The sequence below is a fragment of the Sinocyclocheilus rhinocerous genome, unplaced genomic scaffold, assembly GCF_001515625.1.
Source record: "Sinocyclocheilus rhinocerous isolate Xijiao unplaced genomic scaffold, SAMN03320098_v1.1 scaffold632, whole genome shotgun sequence".
Classification (NCBI taxonomy): Eukaryota; Metazoa; Chordata; class Actinopteri; order Cypriniformes; family Cyprinidae; genus Sinocyclocheilus; species Sinocyclocheilus rhinocerous.
This window is the reverse complement of record NW_015639247.1, coordinates 624,064-643,821: the sequence shown is the minus strand read 5'-3', so window position 1 is coordinate 643,821 and position 19,758 is coordinate 624,064. Positions and strand designations below refer to the sequence as shown.

General features: G+C 36.0%; 3 protein-coding genes across 5 annotated transcripts in view; 2 read left to right on the top strand and 1 right to left on the bottom strand.

The window, feature by feature from the left end:
* The window catches only part of LOC107751095 (amyloid beta A4 protein-like), a 29,899-nt gene extending 23,819 nt beyond the window's left edge, over positions 1-6,080 (top strand). The window contains exons 13-16 of the mRNA XM_016566697.1: positions 1,363-1,459; positions 1,850-1,932; positions 3,537-3,683; positions 3,796-6,080. Coding sequence (XP_016422183.1) covers positions 1,363-1,459; positions 1,850-1,932; positions 3,537-3,683; positions 3,796-3,897 — 429 coding nt within the window. The 3' untranslated portion in view covers positions 3,898-6,080. The remainder of the gene's footprint in view (positions 1-1,362; positions 1,460-1,849; positions 1,933-3,536; positions 3,684-3,795) is intronic.
* Positions 6,081-7,045: 965 nt separating this feature from the next.
* On the top strand, positions 7,046-8,727 carry LOC107751073 (ATP synthase-coupling factor 6, mitochondrial-like). The gene is made up of 3 exons (XM_016566664.1): positions 7,046-7,256; positions 7,351-7,478; positions 8,619-8,727. Exons 1-3 carry the CDS (start codon positions 7,087-7,089, stop codon positions 8,648-8,650), a joined length of 330 nt encoding a protein of 109 aa, XP_016422150.1. The 5' UTR covers positions 7,046-7,086; the 3' UTR covers positions 8,651-8,727.
* Positions 8,728-9,664: 937 nt separating this feature from the next.
* LOC107751072 (junctional adhesion molecule B-like) overlaps positions 9,665-19,758 on the bottom strand; it is an 18,111-nt gene continuing 8,017 nt past the window's right edge. Inside the window, exons 2-10 of one of the 3 annotated variants that reach the window (XM_016566662.1) lie at positions 16,175-16,240; positions 15,980-16,090; positions 13,630-13,779; positions 13,369-13,553; positions 12,892-12,994; positions 12,391-12,498; positions 11,504-11,516; positions 11,208-11,241; positions 9,665-10,164 (exon numbers count right to left, since the gene is read on the bottom strand). In XM_016566662.1, the coding sequence (XP_016422148.1) occupies positions 10,126-10,164; positions 11,208-11,241; positions 11,504-11,516; positions 12,391-12,498; positions 12,892-12,994; positions 13,369-13,553; positions 13,630-13,779; positions 15,980-16,090; positions 16,175-16,240 (809 nt within the window). In that variant the 3' untranslated portion in view covers positions 9,665-10,125. Of the gene's footprint in view, positions 10,165-11,207; positions 11,242-11,503; positions 11,517-12,390; positions 12,552-12,891; positions 12,995-13,368; positions 13,554-13,629; positions 13,780-15,979; positions 16,091-16,174; positions 16,241-19,758 lie in introns of those variants that run through there. The other 2 variants (XM_016566661.1, XM_016566663.1) reach the window with 2 other exon arrangements.

Below are 19,758 nucleotides of genomic sequence, written 5' to 3'. Positions count from 1 at the left end.
TTCATTTGCTCGCCGCAGTGTTTTCTGCCCACGATCACGTGATCTCTGTTTAATTCTGCTGTCCTCCCTTTCAGCATCAAAAAAATCTAAAAATGGTAACATTTAAAAAAAGTAACATTTAACATCTTCGCTTATATACAGTGGGTACGGAAAGTATTCAGACCCCCTAAAGAGTGAAAAATTTAAGGGGGTCTGAATACTTTCCGTACCCACTGTATATACTGTATATAAGCAACTTACAAATGGATATATTTATAGCATTTAGAATTTTAAAGTTGACCGTGCTAATATATAAATATAAATTATTTGTGCATCATTTAAGTATTTATTGTACTGCATTTACTGTATGCTGATTTAAATAAAAATGTTTTATTAGTCTTTTATTGTAATACAGTAAAATGACAAAAATCTAATGAGAATTCTTATGAAAATAATATTTATAAATTATTTTATATGTAATATATATAATATAAATAACAATAACAATGTCAATATTTATAATGACAAGAAAACTTAAAACTCATAGAAAATGTAACTTAATAAATGAAAAATAAAAATTATAATTTAAAAAAGTCTTCATTGTCATGTTTAGACGCCTATAATAACACAGTAATCACTGGTATTGCTGTTTCCTGACAATTGAAATTTTAACCTCCAGTAAGTGGCAAATAAGTCATATTAAGTCTTAATGAGTGAGTCATTGAATTATTCACTCAACCAATTTGTTCAAACAGCTGATTCATTCAGACACATGATTGAATAAATCACTGAATCAGTGACTTTAAGTCCCCACCAGGATATATAAACCAGTACACTCTCACACACACACACTCTCACACACACACACACTCACTCACTCATACTCTCACTCACTCAATCACTCATACACACATGCACACACACACACACCTGCCCCTCACACAAAACCACAGGCAATTCTAGGTTCTCAAAAAAAAACACACACACAAATTTTAGTATGTTTTAAAGCCATTCGGTTTACGGGGACACAGGAAGAGTCTAAACCTCATAAACCATGTTCACATTGTAATACATATGTCATTATACACATTTGTGTCTTCATAAACCTTATAAACTTATACACACACACACACGTATCCCAGCAGCCCCAGCTGCCTCATGAGTGTGTGAGCCAGGTCAGAGCAGTGCGCGCCATATGGAAGCATATATGACATCCGGCATCAGGAACACAGACCTGCTGCAATTCAACAACATGCTACACACTACACACTAACAAAAAAAATCATTTTTAGTTTCAGTTAACAATAACAATCATGTAACTTTTTCCTGTCAAATCAAATCAAGTCAACAGACATTTTTCTTCGGTGCAAAATCTAGTTTTGATGTGAATATGAAGTGAATATTTCGCTTGTGTCTCTCTCTGCAGTTGAGCCGGTGGACGCGCGACCTGTCCCGGACCGAGGCCTGCCGACCCGACCAGGTACTTGTAATTAAAATATAAAAAGCTTTTTTCATTTTTTAATTTAGTTTAATTTGTACTAAAATAACTAAAACTAAAACTGAAATAATAAAAAAAATGTAAATATAGACATATTTAAAAATATATATATTTTTGCATTTTTGATGGTCACCTTGAAAGTGTCTGAGTCCCAGTTAAAAGTTTGTGTAAAGTAGTAATAAATCTAATAATCACCCCAGCAAAAACATGCATGTGTAGATATATGTATGATGTTAAAATCATATTCAGAATGTAGAGCTGAAACAGAAGTGCATGTAAACTGTCAATTCCAGCTGCATGAGTTTAAAACGTTTCAAAACCAAAACACTTGTATTTCCAGTATTTAATATTGTTTCTGTGTTTGTCGTTCAGTGTCTGGACTGAAGCCTGACGATGTTCCTGAGCTGCGGATGGAAGCTGAAGAGAGACACAGTGAAGTTTACCACCAGAAACTGGTACATTTACATATTAGGGCTGAAATATGTCAACCAGAATACCTAATCTAAACAATACAAAAAAAGTAGCTTTATAAAGAAATGTTTTGATTTATCATAGACTTTATTATAAAAACTTTTAAGGCTATCAAAATGCTGAATATGAATATGAATCTGAATACTGAATATGAAATGGTTAAAAAAATAAAAAGATCAATATGAAACTATAGCCACCAATAGGTGGCAGCAACTCACTGTCTTAATGAGCGAGTCATTGAATTATTCACTCAACCGATTTGTTCAAACAGCTGATTCATTCAGAAATGAAGCAAGTGAATGAATGAATCACTGAATCATAGACTCACTCCATTTTTAAAACAGCTGATTAATTCAGAAACGAACCAAGTGACTGTCTTTATGAATAAGTCACAGAATAATTGACTAACTCGATTTGTTCAAACTGCTGATTTATTCCTAAACAAAGCAAGTGAATGAATGAATCACTGAATCATTGACTCACTCGATTTGTTCAAACTGCTGATTCATTCCTAAACAAAGCAAGTGAATGAATAAATCACTGAATCATTGACTCACTCAATTTGTTCAAACTGCTGATTCATTCTAAAACGAAGCAAGTGAATGAATGAATCACTGAATCATTGACTCACTCTATTTGTTCAAACTGCGGATTCATTCCTAAACAAAGCAAGTGAATGAATAAATCACTGAATCATTGACTCACTCGATTTGTTCAAACTGCTGATTCATTCTAAAACGAAGCAAGTGAATGAATAAATCACTGAATCATTGACTCACTCGATTTGTTCAAACTGCTGATTCATTCTAAAACGAAGCAAGTGAATGAATAAATCACTGAATCATTGACTCACTCGATTTGTTCAAACTGCTGATTCATTCTAAAACGAAGCAAGTGAATGAATAAATCACTGAATCATTGACTCACTCGATTAGTTTAAACAGCTGATTCATTCCTAAATGAAGCAAGTGAATGAATAATTCACTGAATCATTGACTCACTCGATTTGTTCAAACTGCTGATTCATTCCTAAACGAAGCAAGTGAATGAATAAATCACTGAATCATTGACTCACTCCATTTTTTAAAAACAGCTGATTCATTCAGAAACGAAGCAAGTGACTGTCTTTATGAATGAGTCACTGAATCATTGACTCACTCGATTCATTTAAAAATGTGGATTCATTCAGTAACAGATGACTGCTGTGTGTCGATCAGAGACTCAACAGTTCAGCTGTGACTTTGATTGGAAAATTTTTATTTGTGAAATTGAGCCAAACAGACAATTCTGACAATATTGCTTAATATGAACTGTTGTATAAAATCAGTATCACATTAGCAATGCTGCAGATGTTGGGGGAAAGCAGCACTCTTGCTGGTGTGATATTGCTAAACTATATCATATGATCTAAATATGTAAATTTTTGCCTCGTATCTTGAATTTTAGGCTCAATAACTGCATTCTAATAGGCTTCATTTCACAGTCAGTCGTCCTGCATTTTCAGTATTTTATGATGCAGCACGTCTCTGATGAGAGTTCAGCATGTGTGACTGTAATCTCATGTTTGTCTTTTGTTTCTGGTGTTCAGGTTTTCTTCGCTGAGGACGTGAGCTCCAATAAGGGAGCTATTATTGGCCTGATGGTCGGAGGTGTTGTCATAGCAACCATCATCGTCATCACCCTGGTGATGCTGAGGAAGAAGCAGTACACATCCATCCACCACGGAATCATTGAGGTCAGTCGGTGCACACATGTGTGTTCGTTTAATTCATCCCGTGACATGATGCATATGAATCAAATGAGTCGAAATAGTGATTCATTTGAAGTCTGAATCATTTGCTTCTCAGGTGGATGCTGCTGTGACCCCGGAGGAACGTCACCTGTCTAAGATGCAGCAGAACGGCTATGAAAACCCCACCTACAAGTTCTTCGAACTAATGCACAACTGATGGTGTGACGCTCCTCTTCCTCCCTGTTTCTCCTCCTCCTCCTCACCTCTGCAGACGGTGCAGGAGACACCAGCCCGACCTCACCGCTCATTAACATCTCACTTCCTATTGGCCACTTCACATGACTGTCAGTCAAACATGACTTCCCATTGGCTGGACGAATATGAACTCGGTCAGTTTCAAGTTATTGAAGATGCTGTTTCAATCTGAATGCACAATTAAACATATAATTCGGATTTAGTTTTAAATTCACTGCAGATTGTAAAACTGGGCTGGACAAGCATGAACATGAGTTTAATGCTGTTGGGGTCAGTTTCAAGTTTAAATTGAACATATGAAGTTGATTCACATCAAATTCAATGCACGGTTCTGAATTCACTCCAGATTTTCAACTATAAAATTCTGTTGGCTGGACGAACATCAACTTTTATCAGATGGGGTCCGTTTCAAGTAGTTGAAATACAGTTTCAAATTGAATGCACAATTCAAATCACAATTCAATCTGAATGCATAATTCAAATTTAGTTTTAAATTCACTGCAGATTTTTCAGCTCTAACCTTCCATGGGCTAGAAGAATATGATCAGATTAACGCTGTTTGGGTCAGTCTCAAGATTCAGTTTCAGACTGAATGGACAATTCAAATTCCGTTTTAAATTCAAATCACTCATACTGTAGAACTGAATTCATAATTTCAATTCAAATCACAAATCGAATTGATTGCCTAATTTGAATTCAATTCAAATCACAAATTGAATTAAACACAATTGAATCGAATTTAATGCATAAATCAAATTCAGTTCAATTCACAAATGAAAATTCAGATTCTCCTAAATTAACTGCCTAAATCAAAATCTGATCAAGGGCCAATTTAGTTCAGTTTAAATTAAACATGTGAAGTTTGAAAATTCATTTTTAAATTTGATTCACATCAAATTAAATGCACAGTTGTGAATTCACTCCAGATTTTTTAACTATGACTTCCCATTGGCTAGACAAACATGAGTTCAGTTTCAAATTTAATGCAGAGTTCAAATTCAGATCACAAATCAGATTGAGTGCATAATTCAAATGTAGTTTTAAATTCACTCCTGTTTTCAACTATGCCATGCAACTGTCTGGACCAGCATGAACATGAAGAGATCAATGCTTTTCGGGTCAGTGTCGAGTTCAGCAGAGTTTACATTGAACACATAATTCAAATTCACTTTGAAAATTCAGTTTTAAATGTGATTGCAAATCAAATTCAATGCACAGTTCTATATATTAACTCCAGGCGTCTGCCGGACAAACATGAAGATGATCAGATTAATGCTGTCGGGGTCAGTTTCAAGTTCAGTTTTAGTTTCAAACCAAATTTCACTCCAGATTTGATTTAACTGTGACCTCCTGTTCGGTTTATGTTGTTAAGATCAGTTTCGAGTTCAGTTTAAATTGAACACAAAGTTTGAAAATTCTGTGATCCACATCAAATGCAATGCACAGTTCTAAATTCACTCCAGATTTTTTGTATCTAATGAAATCAGTTTGATCTCATCATTCCCTAAGCTTTCTGAATCTGATCTGTTGACTGACCGTATCGAGTTGGGTTTTGTGTCGCTGCACCGTCTGCTCTCGCACTACTAACCAAGTGAAACACTGGGATATCTGAGGATGATTGTCTGATTCTTCCTCCTCTTCATCGCACACTGACTGCAGCTGCGCTGTGTTAGGTGATGCATTAAACCCGTCAGAGATTATTCTGGTAATCGATGTCCTTCTGAATGAGATCTTCAAAACGTTTGATCGTTTGTGGTTTCTTTTTCCAAAAAAGAAAAAAAGTGATAATTTTAAAATAATTTTTTTTTTTTTAGTTGTCGATATTTAAGTAATGCAAAAGAAGAAAGGCTAGTTGTAACTACGTAGTGCATGATAGAAAAAATGACGGGAAAACTCTTCTGCTATTTGGATCTCGGTCTTTTCTCACGTAGAGGCGTTTTAGCAGGATTAAACAGTAACTTGTGAAAATGTGATTTGAGTTGCACAAAAAAATGACTAAATTGGCTTCAGCTTCTAATAGAACTTAAACTGAATTTAAATGCTTTGATTTCAAGATCTGGTTGTTTTTTAAATCCGGCTGAGATCCTGTCGATGTACATTTACTGTCTTTAATGTTTTTTTCGTCCTATGCATTTCAGAGATTTATTTACTTCTTCCTTATCTTTAATTTGATTCTCCATTGGACTCGTGGTTGAATGTGTTTTTTAAGCGTGTTTTCGGGGGCGGGTCTGTTTGTGTGTTTCTATCCAGTCAGTCTGTTGTTCTTAGATCACTCTTTGTCTGTCTCTTCATCTCTCGTGTTACGCAGCAGTCTCAGTTTTCAGTGCGGAGCTGCAGAAACTGATGCAGTGATCTGAGAGAAGAAGAAAAAACACCTTTGTCTCGCTGCAAAATCAAAAGAAAAAGATTTTGCATTGCATTATTATTTTTTGCCATTACTGTAATGCAGGAAAATGTATTTAAATTGTGCAGTTGTAAGTATTTATCATGATTGTATTGAATGTTATTAATGAATGCCGAGTTGTAATTTTATTTTTTTAATAATTTCCATTCATTGCTGCATTACAGTAATGCAGATTTGTGGTTAAATGTGCTTAATTTACATGCAAATAATGTGGCAATGCAAAAAAAAAAATTTTCTTCATGCAAAATATTATTTCTCATTTTTTTCTTTTGATTTTGAGGTGAAATATGAGCTGGAGGAGATGCACTGAGCATCTCGTCTGTCTGCTGTAGTGTTTCTGTATGTCACTCGAACACGTGTTTTTGTTGTAGTCAGTTTTAGAAAGCGTCTCATGAATGATAATGAGTATAAACTGATGGTTATTATCGTGTGACCAATCGTTTACAGGATCTCCCTCATGTTTTCAGATCCGTGATGAATCCTGGGTAATTCTCAGCGTGTGTTGCTGTGGTTTGATCAGATCTGAGGTGGTTAGATAAAGATGATGGTGATGAGGTTCTTTCAGTGGCATTTTTCTGTGTCATTTGCTTTGACTGGAAATAAACTGCGCTTTCTACACTGTATTCCATAAATAAAGTTTTGAATGTACATACAGTCTTGTTTTGTCATGGCTCTTTTGTGTGCATTTGTTCGTGAGTGTGATTCTCTCTCTCTCTCTCTGTGTGTGTGCGTGTGTGTCTTCAGATCATGGCTCTTCATCGTCTCTGGTGTGTGTCGTCTCTGCTGCGTTCGGTCGTGAGCGTGACTCTGCGCAGGAACATTGGTCTGTCCGCCGTCGTCTTCAACAAAGCCAAAGACCTGGATCCCGTGCAGAAGCTCTTCCTAGACAAGATCCGCGAGTACAACACCAAGAGCAAGTGTGTGCCGCACTCATGCTGACCCATACTCGTCTGAGACGTCTGGTGCTGTGCTTCCGCTGGTCTAGACTGGTTTCTCTGGTTTGTGTCGCAGGGCCGCCGCTGGTGGTGTGGTTGAAGCGGGTCCTGCGTATCAGAAGAACCTGACGGAGGAGATGACCAAACTCCAGCGTTTATACGGAGGAGGAGACCTCACCAACTTCCCTCAGTTCAGATTCCCAGGTGAGCTTGATGAGGATGAGGAGGATGATGATGATGAGGAGTAGGATGAGGACGATGAGGAGTAGGATGATGATGAGGATGAGGAGCATGATGATGAGGAGGATGATGATGATGAGGAGTAGGATGAGGACGATGAGGAGTTGGACGATGAGGAGGATGAGGATGATGATGAGGAGTAGGATGATGATGATGAGGAGTAGGATGAGGATGATGATGATGAGGAGGAGGATGAGGATGATGATGATGAGGAGGATGAGGGTTTGAAGCTCTCATGCTGTACAAACATCTCACACTCACGAGATAAACTTCCAATAACAAACTCATGTGTTTAGTTATTGTAGGTGATGTGACTTTGTGTTTTATTATTGTATTTTACTCTATTTTATTTAGATTTTTTGGAAGTGTACGGCACTTTGTGTACGGTTTTCAAAGTGCTTTATAAATACATTTAGATTTGACATTTCAGTACTTGAAATAAACGTTAGCTGAAATAAAATATAAAAACTTGCCAGAACAACATTTCTCAGTTTCATTTAGTTTAATTAATGTACTAAATTATCAAATAACAAACTGAAATAAAAATGTATAATTTTAAACACGTTAAAGAAAATAACAACTAAAATGACTAAAACTAAATCAAACTATATATAGACATATAAAAAAATACCAAAACTTATTAACATATTAACAAACTATAATAGTACATCAATGATACAAAATCTATTAATATTAGTATTGTTGCATTTTTAAATACAAATAGTTACATGTTTTATATTAAATAAATACAAGTGTGTGTGTGTGTATATATATATATATATATATGCATAAACATGAATATTTTGATTTAATATGTAGTAATAAAACATTTAACAAGGAAAGCAGTGGATGAAATAATTGGTGCAAAGCAGGATGATTTTCATCTGAGCTACAGGAACAGATTATTAATCCGCACATAATTTCTTAGGTCAGTGCTCCTGTAAGATATGAAGCTCATGTTTGATGCATCTGGATAAAGAAAACTGCTGAAGCTGATCCTACAGAGCTAGCTTTGTCCGTTAGGTTAGTTTGGGTGGGATAACTAGTTGTTTAGTCTTTGCTCGTTGACTGATCTGCATGTTTGTCGTGTCGTTGTTTCCACAGAAGCCAAACTAGAAGATGTGACGACTAAATGATGAACACATCTCTGTAACTGCGCTGGAATTATGAGCTCGATATTTAATAAACAGTCTTTGGTTGAAACATCAGTTCGTCTGTGATTTTTCTAATTCTGGTCTTCATCTCAGTTACACATTGATATTTTTAATATTTGCTCCAGGGTTATAGTTCATTAAAACTAATGAATAAAAAAAATAACTGTTACTCAAACATTAACTGAAACAATGTATTTAAAAAAAAAAGGCAACATTTGAATTTTCGTTTATTTTAGTTGCATTTAAAGTAATAAAATAAATAGAGCTGTCGATTAATCGCATCCAAAATAAAAGTTTTGTTTATATATGTGTGTGCTGTGTATATGCATTATGTATATATAAATACAAACACGTATATTTAGGAAAAATTTGTTTATATATTAAATATTTATATATACGAATATAAATGTATTTACATGTAAATATTTTAAAAATATATACTGTATGTGTATTTATAGATACATAATAAATATACACAGCACACACGTGTGTATATATATAATGTAAACAAAAACTTATTTTCGATGCGATTAATCGTTTGACAGCACTAAAAATAAAATAGAAATAAAACTATAGATATTACAAAAATGGACATAAATTACAAAAATATACTTTGAAAATTTAATTTAAATTATAACAAAATTTAAAAAACACAAATATATTTAAAAAAAAAACAATAGTATATTAAAATAATACTCATTTTTTTGTCCATCCTCTGAAAATCTAGGTAAAACATTTTCGAGCTTCAAAAAGTTACTTGTAAAATCTATATAAATCGAGAGGTTTATACAGTTGATCGCTGTGATGATTTACTTTAGGCTTTTATTCATGGCATAAACGCTGATTAAACACAAAATATAACTTTAGGGTAAGTGACTAAAATTCAATTTTTGATTTAAAAACATCAGTAAATGTTGAAATAACATTAATGCAGTAGAAGTTTTGTTTAATATAGTTAACTAAGGTGAACAAATACAATTTAAAAATGCATTAAAGAACAAACTTGAACTCTGTACAAATTCTGTGAGAAGCATATTGTCTGTGAAAGCATTAATGTTAACAAACGAAGCCTAACTAACGCTTTAATACCGTTTTCTTTTTCGGTCTCAATTTTGTAATTCAGCATGAAATCTCATTTCTGCTCACCGTGCAGCTGCTAAATAAATAAATGTTCCAATTCAGATACACTCAGACAAAAAGCAGATATTTTTATTCCAAAACAAAAACAGAAATACTGATAAAATGTACAATAATTCAGCCCATTCCACACTCGGATACAGACATGATTGAGTTGAAATAAAGGCACGGCGTGTCAAAGGTCATCGACTGGTTTAAGGCTTCGGGAGACCATCAGAGGAGCATCATTGCAGCAGAGACTGAATGTTATTGAGTTTTTCCAGCTGTTTCTTCCAGTGTCACAACAATCCCCATCCATCCATCCGTCTGTGCTCTTCCCATCACAGCATGAACGACTGAGTGTGCTTGAAATCCTGAGGCTGAGAAACAATCACATTTCTGGTCATCGCTGATCTGCTCAACATGCATTCAATTACAAAATACAGTGTAAAATAAAAAATGAAATTAAAGTGAACAATAAAACACACATCTAACACTACTGTGCTATAACATGTAAGAAAAACGTTTTGCAAATAATATATTAATGTACTATATAAATTATTGATTTGCTTAAATGTACAAAAAAAAAGTATAAAAATAAAAAAATATATAATAGTACAGTACTATAAGAGCAGAAAAAATTTAACAAAATAAATGTGCAAATAATATTTTACATATTTTGTCATAGTATAAATTATTGATCTACCTAATATAAATTTAATTACATTAAGTGTATAAATAAAAGAAAAAACTTAAAAAAAAATGTTGCTGCTGATTAAATTGTAATGTAATATATTATTATTATTATTATCATCAGCATTATTATACATGTGTTATTATTATTTAATGTATTTAGGTTTTTGTTATAATTCATTATTTATTATTAATTTATTTTTATTTTTGTTGTTGGCGTTATTATAATATAAATGTATTATTATTTATTTATGTTTTAAATAAATATAGTTAAATGTTTTATAATAAATAAATACACGTGTGTGTGTGTGTTATATATATATATATATATGTATGCATAAACAAATGAATATTTTGATTTAATATGTAGTAATAAACCATTTAATAAGGAAAGCGTGAATTCACACTACTTGTAATGTAATATATTATTATCATCAGCATTATTATACATGTGTTATTATTATTTAATGTATTTAGGTTTTTGTTATAATTCATTATTTATTATTAATTTATTTTTATTTTTTTTATTGTATTTAGGTTTTTGTTATAATTAATTTATTATTAATTAAATTTATTTATATTTTTGTCGTTTTCATTATTATAATATAAATATTATTATTTATTTATGTGTTACTGTTTTTATTATTATTATTATTATTATTCCAAGTGTTGATAATTTGCATGACAGATGGTTATGAATCAGTCTGACTGAAATGAAAATCTCACTCACTTCTTTGGGAGGATGACTGTAGCCTGAATTTTGACTGAAACAAAAGAAATAACAGTGTTAAACAATCCAGCAATCACATGATGATGCAAGAACAAAAAACAGAAGAAAAAATCACCAAACACACTCTCTCTCTTCACGTGTGTGTGAGTGTGTGTGTGTAAGTGTGAGTTTGTGTGTGTGTGAGTGTGAGTGTGTGTGTGTGTGTGTGTGTGTGTGTACACACACACACACACACACACACACACTCACACACACACACACACACAGTTAGTGAAGCAGTAAACTAGCTGTCATACCTTCCTCTGTGTCCTGTGTGTGACGGTTCAGTCAGAAGCAGAAATCAAAAGAAAGTCAAGATGTAAAAACAACTTATGAAATATGAACATTAATAAGAGTCAGGAAACTGAACTAAAGATACACTGTTGATATAAAAAATGACAAAATCAACTTCAGTGTTACTATTGTTATCAAAAACTACAACTATTCAAAACTGTTGTAATAAAGCTCAAGTAAAAATATAAATGTTATTGAAAAACTTAAAACAAAAGGCGAAGTACTAAAATGACTAAAACTGAAATAAAATAAAAATAAAGCAAAATTTTAAAAAAATGCAATAAAAACGTATAAAAAAGTAAAACTGTAGCAATTTTTTTTTTTTTTTTTTCAAAATTCTGTTCATAATCTCCACCACAGAGGATTAACGAAATCCTGAGGTTAAACAAAATAAATAATAATAATCAATGCATTTTTTTTCTGGGAAAGGTTTGATCTGGACTTGACATTATTAAAAGTATAAGTATTAAGTTTATAAGAGTTACAAGTGTATAAATGTATCAATTCATTAAAAGAAAATTTAATTAGAGCAGAAATTTATACTTTGTCCCAAATTAAACTTAAAATTAAAATGATTAAAAACGATAAAAACAATTAAAATGAAAACTGAAAATTAAAATGATAGCCAATTTAAAATATTAATAAATCTTATAATAGTATAAATAACACTGCTCAACTATGTTTCTTTTGCACATAATTTATATACATTTTCATACATAAATCTTCCTTTTTTTTTCACTTTTAAAATGTATTAATTTTTTTAATTCTTCAAAGAAGTATCCATCAATTTGCAAGTCTTTTGACTGGACTATGTGAATCAGAAAGTGGTCAGTTTATCAGCTGAACTCACGGCTGAAGAGTCCGTGCCGATGAGCGTAAAACCCTCCGAACGCACAGAGAAACAGCAGCAGAGCCAGAAGCAGCACTCCAGAGATCAGCGCCGCCTCGTTCAGATCATCTGCAGACATCACACATCACAAACTCCAGCAAACACATCCTTCATACGGCACCCTGGCACACTCACACTCACACTCACACTCACTCACACTCACACTCACACACAGACTCACACTCTCTCACACTCTCTCACACACTCACACACACTCACACACACACACTCACACTCACTCACACACACACTCACACACACTCACACTCTCTCACACTCTCTCACACTCTCTCACACTCTCTCACACTCTCTCACACTCTCTCACACTCTCTCACACTCTCTCACACTCTCTCACACTCTCTCACACTCTCTCACACTCTCTCACACTCTCTCACACTCTCTCACACTCTCTCACACTCTCTCACACACTCACACACACACACTCTCTCACACACTGCTCACCGATCTGCATGTGTGTCCACGGGCAGCTCTTTCCGGGTCCCACCCCGTTTCTGGCCTCACAGTGATATTGACCCGCATCGGCTCTGCTGACCTTCTGGAACGTCTGACACCAACACAAGAGAAGAACAGTCAAACACACCATCATCATCATCATCTTCAGCCGGCTGAGAATCAACAACCGTTTCAGGTTTGGACTCTTGAATCACTCAAATCACTCACTGAATCACTCAGACTGATTCTTGATTCAGTCAGTGAATTGAATCAGTATAGTAATCATGACTGGTTAATCAAATGACACATTCAAAGAGTTTTCTTACAATAAATGCCACATGAGTCGGCAGTCGTCCGTGAGGGGCTGTCGCGCTATTTTGTGTTTATTTTATTATTAAAGTTTTATTTGAATGTTCCCGCCTCCTTCTTCCCGTGACTAAGAACTACGTTACAAGTGTGTGTGAGTGTGTGTGTGTGTACACTCACCAGTACGCCGGTCTTCTCGTCGATGGTGTATGTGGCGTTGGGTTGTTGGATGGGCAGAGCGCGGTTGTCTTTGAACCAGGTGTAGACGGCGGCTGGGATGCTGTGACGGTCCCTACAGCGCAGCTGCACCAGAGAGCCCGTCAGAGCCGAGCTGGGCACGTCACACGACGGCGTGTGCGGAGGCACTGAAACCACACAAAACACACGTCACACACCAGCAGAACACACAGAGCGCCAGACAGCAGGACAGACGCGAGTTACCCAGCACTGTCAGCGTGACGTTGGTCTCTCCCAGCGTGACGGTGTCCTGCGGAGCGCTGACCTCGCAGCGGTATTTGCCCGCGTCGGTCTGAGTCACTCTGTGCAATCGCACCGTCGCACCCTTGATCTCCGCGCGGCCGTGAAACGGCCCTGAACAACACAGGAGAGACATGCACATTTCTGAATGACTTTCAACTTTTTAAAATCGCACAATTCTGACCTTTTTGTGCAATGTTTTGTGTTTATATCTCACAATTATAACCTTTTTCATACAATTGAGTTTATCTGACAATTCGGACCTTTTTGTGCAATTACGAATTAATATCTTGCAATTCTGACCTTTTTGCACAATTGTGTTTATATTTGTCAATTCTGACCTTTTTTTGGGCAATTACGATTTTATCTCACAATTATGACCCTTTTTGCACAATTGCGGGTTCATATCTTATTCTGACCTTTTTGCGCAATTGAGTTTATATCTCACAAATCTGACCTTTTTCACACAATTCTGACTCTTCTCACACACACACACACACACACACACACTCTCTCTCACACACACTTACACACACTTACACAAACACTCACACAATCACTCACACACACACGCTTTTTTGCACAATTCTGACTTTCCTCAGAAGAGTGAGATATAAACTTGCAGTTGCGAGTTATAAAGTCCAATCCTAAAGGGAAAAAAAGACTGACTATTTTCTTACAATTGCAAGTTTCTATTATGCAATTCTGAGATAAAAAGTCACAATAGTAGCAGAATTCAGTAGCAGAAACGGGCTTTTATAGCATAATATTGTACTATTTACTCCACTACATTTTATAAAATCATGTCGTTCCTCGTTATTTCGAACTGGAGAAATCGTCACCTGCTCTGGGACGGGATAGCGGTGTCTGATGCGTGAATCGGTTCCCAAATCGCACTAAACGATTCATTTTGTTTGCCCTCATGAATTATCATTTCTTGCAAAATAATTAAAACAAACATTCAGTACATAAAAAAATTATCTACTTCAGTACTTTTACTGGAGTAAAGTTGAAAAGGAGTATGTTTCTACAGGAAGTGAGCTGTTGGACTGACGCTCATGTCAGAATCAGACGCATAAATAGACTCATCTCTTTAACCTCCACTGCAGTCATTTATATTGTGTCACACAGAATCTGTGCACTTCCTGTTCTGATTAGAAGGGGAAATCTCACTGATTACAAGACAACAGTCAAACGACTTTAACATGCAACTATGAGAACAAAAAACTAGATTTTCAGACTGAAATCGTGTTTGCCTGTGCTCCAGTGTTGTGGTTGCTATGCTATGCAGGTGCTGGGGTGATATGAGTGGTTGCTAGGGTGTTGCTATGTGGATGCTGTGGTAGTATGAGTGGGTTTTGATATGTTGCTATGCAGTTGCTAAAATAATCTAAGTGTTATGGGGCTTAATATATGGTTGCTATGGTGTCCTGAGTGTTTACTATTGTGTTGCTATGCAGATGCTAGAGTGTCCTGAATGGTTGCTAGGGTGTTGCTATGTGGCTGCCATGGTGTTTTGAGTAGTTGCTAGGGTGTTGCTATGTGCTTTCTAAAGTGGTATGAGTGGGTTTTGATATGTTGCTATGTGGTTGCTAGAATATTGTAAGTGTTAAGGGCATTAATATATGGTTGCTATGGTGTGCTGAGTAGTTGCTATGGTGTTGCTATGTAGTTCCTGAGGTGGTACGAGTGGGTTTTGATGTTGCTTTGCAGCTGTTAAAATATTCTAAGTGCTAAGGGCATTAATATCTGGTTGCTGTGGTGTGCTAAATAGTTGCTAGGGTGTTATTAGTGGTTGTTAGGGTGTTGCTAAGTGGTTCTAGAGATGGTATGAGTTGGTTTTCTAGGGCAGAGCTATGTCTTGCCTTGGTTGCTAGGGTGTTGCTATGGGGTTCCTGAGGTGGTACGAGTGGGTCTTGATATGTTTCTATGCGCTTGCAAGAATATTGTAAGTGTTAAGTGCATTAATATATGGTTGCTAGGGTGTTGTGTGTATTTGATAGGGTGTTGCTGTGTGGTTTCTAGGGTGTTGCTATGTGGTTCCAGAGGTGGTATGACTGGTTTTTGATATGTTGTTATTCAGTTGCTAGAATATTCTAGGTGTTAAGGTCATTAATATATGGTTGCTATGGTGTGCTGAGTAGTTGCTAGAGTGTTGCCATGTGGTTCCAGAGGTGGTATGGGTTTTTATATGTTAGTATGTGGTTGCTAGGATATTTTAGGTGTTTACTAGGACATTGCTATATGGTTGCTAGTGTGTTCCAAGCAGTTACTAACTTAATTTCTCATTTGATAGGTCACAAGCGTTGGTTACCTACAAAACGGCCGTCATAATAAACGAAGGACACATCCTTGTCGATCTTCTTCCACTCGATGCGAGGATTATTGTCGTTTTCTGTCCTGAACTCACAGGAGAGCTCAGCGTCTGTGGAGAACAGCAGACGTGATGGAGTTACAGCACATCATCTGACTGATGTCTCCATGACGACGCAAACACACACACACTCACCCGAGAACTCATGCACTTCCACTCCAGGACTGCGGCTGGTGACGGTGACAGGGACGACGGCTGCGCCTGAAACAGAGAACAACACAGTGAAAAATACCTGCTATGTGTGTATATACACTGTCAGTCAGTGTGTTGTCATGTGGTTTCTAAGGAGTTCTAGGTGTTTGCTAGACCACATCTACATGGTTGCTATAATGTTCTGGATAGTTGCTAGGATGTTACTATGTGGTTAGTAGGGTGTTATGACTGGGTTTTGATATGTTGCTATGGGGTTGCTAGGGAGTTCTAGGTGTTTGCTAAGACACTGAAATATGGTTGCTATAGTGTTCAGAGTTGTTGCTATGTGGTTGCTTACAGTGTTATGAGTGGGCTTAATGTGTTGCTATGTGGTTGCTAGGGTGTTCTAGGTGTTTGCCTGGACATATCTATACGGTTGCTATAGTGTTATGGCTATATGGTTGCTGAGGTGTTACAAGTGATTATCAGCAGGTTGCTATGAGGTGTTTTCTAGGGCATTGATATATAATTGCTATAGTTTTTGAGGTGTTGCTATGGTGTTGCTATGTATGTTATGAGTGAATTTTGATATGTTGTCATGTGGTTTCTAAGGAGTTCTAGGTGTTCACTAAGGCATATCTATACAGTTGCTATAATGTTCCGAGTAGTTGCTAGGGCGTTACTATGCAGTTGCTAGGGTGTTATGAGTGGGTTTTGATATGTTGCTAGATGGCTTCTAAAGTGTTCTAGATGTTTTCTATGTCACTGACATAAAGTTGTTAAGGTGCTCTGTGCTGTTGCTAAGGGGTTGCTATATGATTGTTGAGGTGTTCTAAGTGGTTTTTAGCATGTTGCTATGAGGTTCTAGATGTTTTTAGGGCACAGATGTATGTTGCTCTGAGTTGTTGCTAGGGTGTTGTGGGTGTTGTTCCTATGCAGTTGCTAGGGTGTTGCTATGTGGTTCCTGAGGTGGTAAGGGTGGATTCTGATATGTTGCCATGCAGTTGCTAGGGTGTTGCTATGTGGTTCCTGAGGTGGTAAGGGTGGTTTCTGATATGTTGCCATGCAGTTGCTAGGGTGTTGCTATGTGGTTCCTGAGGTGGTAAGGGTGGTTTCTGATATGTTGCCATGCAGTTGCTAGGGTGTTGCTATGTGGTTCCTGAGGTGGTATGGGTGGATTCTGATATGTTGCTATGCAGTTGCTAGGATGCCCTAGGTGCTTGTTAATGCATTTCTATATGGTTGCTAGGGTGTTGCTCTGCCACATAGCAACTAAAGAGTGAAACTCTCACTGCTGTGACTAACGTACAGCACTCTGGTGGCTCTAGGATTGTGTTTGCAGACTCCCAGTGGGATGAACAAGCACAATATGGGTTTCTAAACATAATGATATCATTCTGACTAGTGAATAGACACAAAGGTCCAGCTTCTGTTTGCCTGTGCGTTTGCGGCTAAAGTTGTATTCTGATTTCCGTACAGGAAAAGGAAGCAGGTGTGTCCCTTCCTGAATAACATGACAGTCATTGTTGGCCTTCCCGTTTCGGCCCACGCATCGTTACAGTAAAACTGAGAGCAATAATGAAGAACACAAGCCATAGACATCAAGTTCACGACACGAGTGACCAACTAAAGTAGGTTTCCAGACCAGATGTGTGTTGTAATGACTTTTACAAGATCAGGTGCCCGGCTTCCTCTTCTTTCTCATTCGTATGAATCACTTTCAGATTGTTATTTTCCAGATAAATGAGTGTGTAATTCCTTGTTAAAGTGCCAGTTGCTGATAATGACGTGTGCGGAAACTGAGCATCCAAAACACTTCTTGGACTTGTTGTTTCCTGACTGATTACAGTGCTTGATTTGTCGTTGTTTTGGTGTTTAAAGGAAGCACCAATCAAAACACGAGACAGATCAGAATGAGACGGGGATCTAGTGTCCTGATGGTTTTAGTCTCAAGAAAACACAAAAACCCTTCAGTCAAACTGAACAAATCATACAAAACCTCCCAAACCACATCATTTACTAACAAAAATGCTTTATCTTGTATTCTTTAAAGTATGTCAGATTGCCCTGAATATGATATGTGTGTTTATATTTCAAAATATAATGGTATTACCATTGTACATGTCCAAAAACGCTTGGTAAAAAGCATGGTATTACTGGTTAGTGTTGTGTCTTGCTGTTTTTGCCTTAAAAATTGTACTGTGGCAGTACCGTAGTAAAGCGATGGCATCACATGGTAATACTATAGTACATTAAAGTGTAAATTCATGTAAAAATGACATTTACATGGGTATTTTAAGAACATCATGATAATGTAAACGCTACTTTTTTAGTATGTTAGAATACCATTTTTTTAATACTTGAATATGGTGATCATTCAGCATCATGGTATAACCAATAAAACATAGTAATACTATTACACTTTTTAGTTAGAGTTGCGTTTTGCTGTTTTTGCTGTACAAACATGTACTGTGGCAGTATAGTACAGTGATGCTATCACAAGGTAATACTATAGGATAGTACTTTAAAATAAACATTAATGTACAAATGACATTTACATGGGTATTTTAAGAACTTCGTGGTAGTTCAATGCTACTTTTTATGCACTGTAATTCTATATAATACATTATGTACTATATTATATACTATACTAATAGTATTGTTTAAATTACTACATTATAGTATTCATTAACATTATTTTTTTGTTTTTATTTTAATTTTAGTTTAAATTTTAAAAATTTGATTTTGTGCTTTTGTCATTTTTATTTCTTTGTTTCTATATATATATATATATATATATATATATCACTTAGCTTTCATTTATTTTTTTCAGTTTTAGTTATTTTAGTACTTAAACTTATTTTATTTAATTCCAAAGCAACATTTGCATTTTTTAAATGTAATATTTATATTTATTTCAGCATTATTTCAATGAAATTAAATCTGTTTTTTAGTGTACTTTAACAGCAGTGGTTTGTCTGGAAGGCTTCTGTCAGCACACGCGTGTTTTAGTGCTCATGTCTCCGTTTAAACATGCATTAAATCACACAGAAGGAATGCTGATGTTCCTCCACATCTGTATTATTCCAGTTGTGGAGTATGAAACGAGACGGTTGTACATCATCCTATCAAACCTCATAAGCTGCTGTCAATCATCCACTCGTTCATCTTACATATGATGAATACTTCAGACATTCATATGAAAATAATTTCCTCTCGCTCATGTGCTGTGGAACACAAAAGGAGATGTTTAGCAGATGGTTCACGCTGCTCCTCACCGAACACTCTGCTAACGTCTCCTTTTGTGTCTCGCTGAAGAAACAAAGTCATATGGGTTTGGAACGATATGAGTGAGTAAATAATGGCAGGGTCTGTATTTCTGGTCAGCAGAGATTTCTAGCTGCATCTTATCGGCGAGTTCGACCTTGCACCTGACGTCTTATCACCTCTCCCTCCGTCTGCGTCTCAGGAGGCATTGTGTGCTGACGGTAATCAACGACGCACATGAAAACACTGTGTCCAGTCTGATAAGACAAGACCTGACAGCAACTGTCCCACACACACACACACACACACACACACACAGA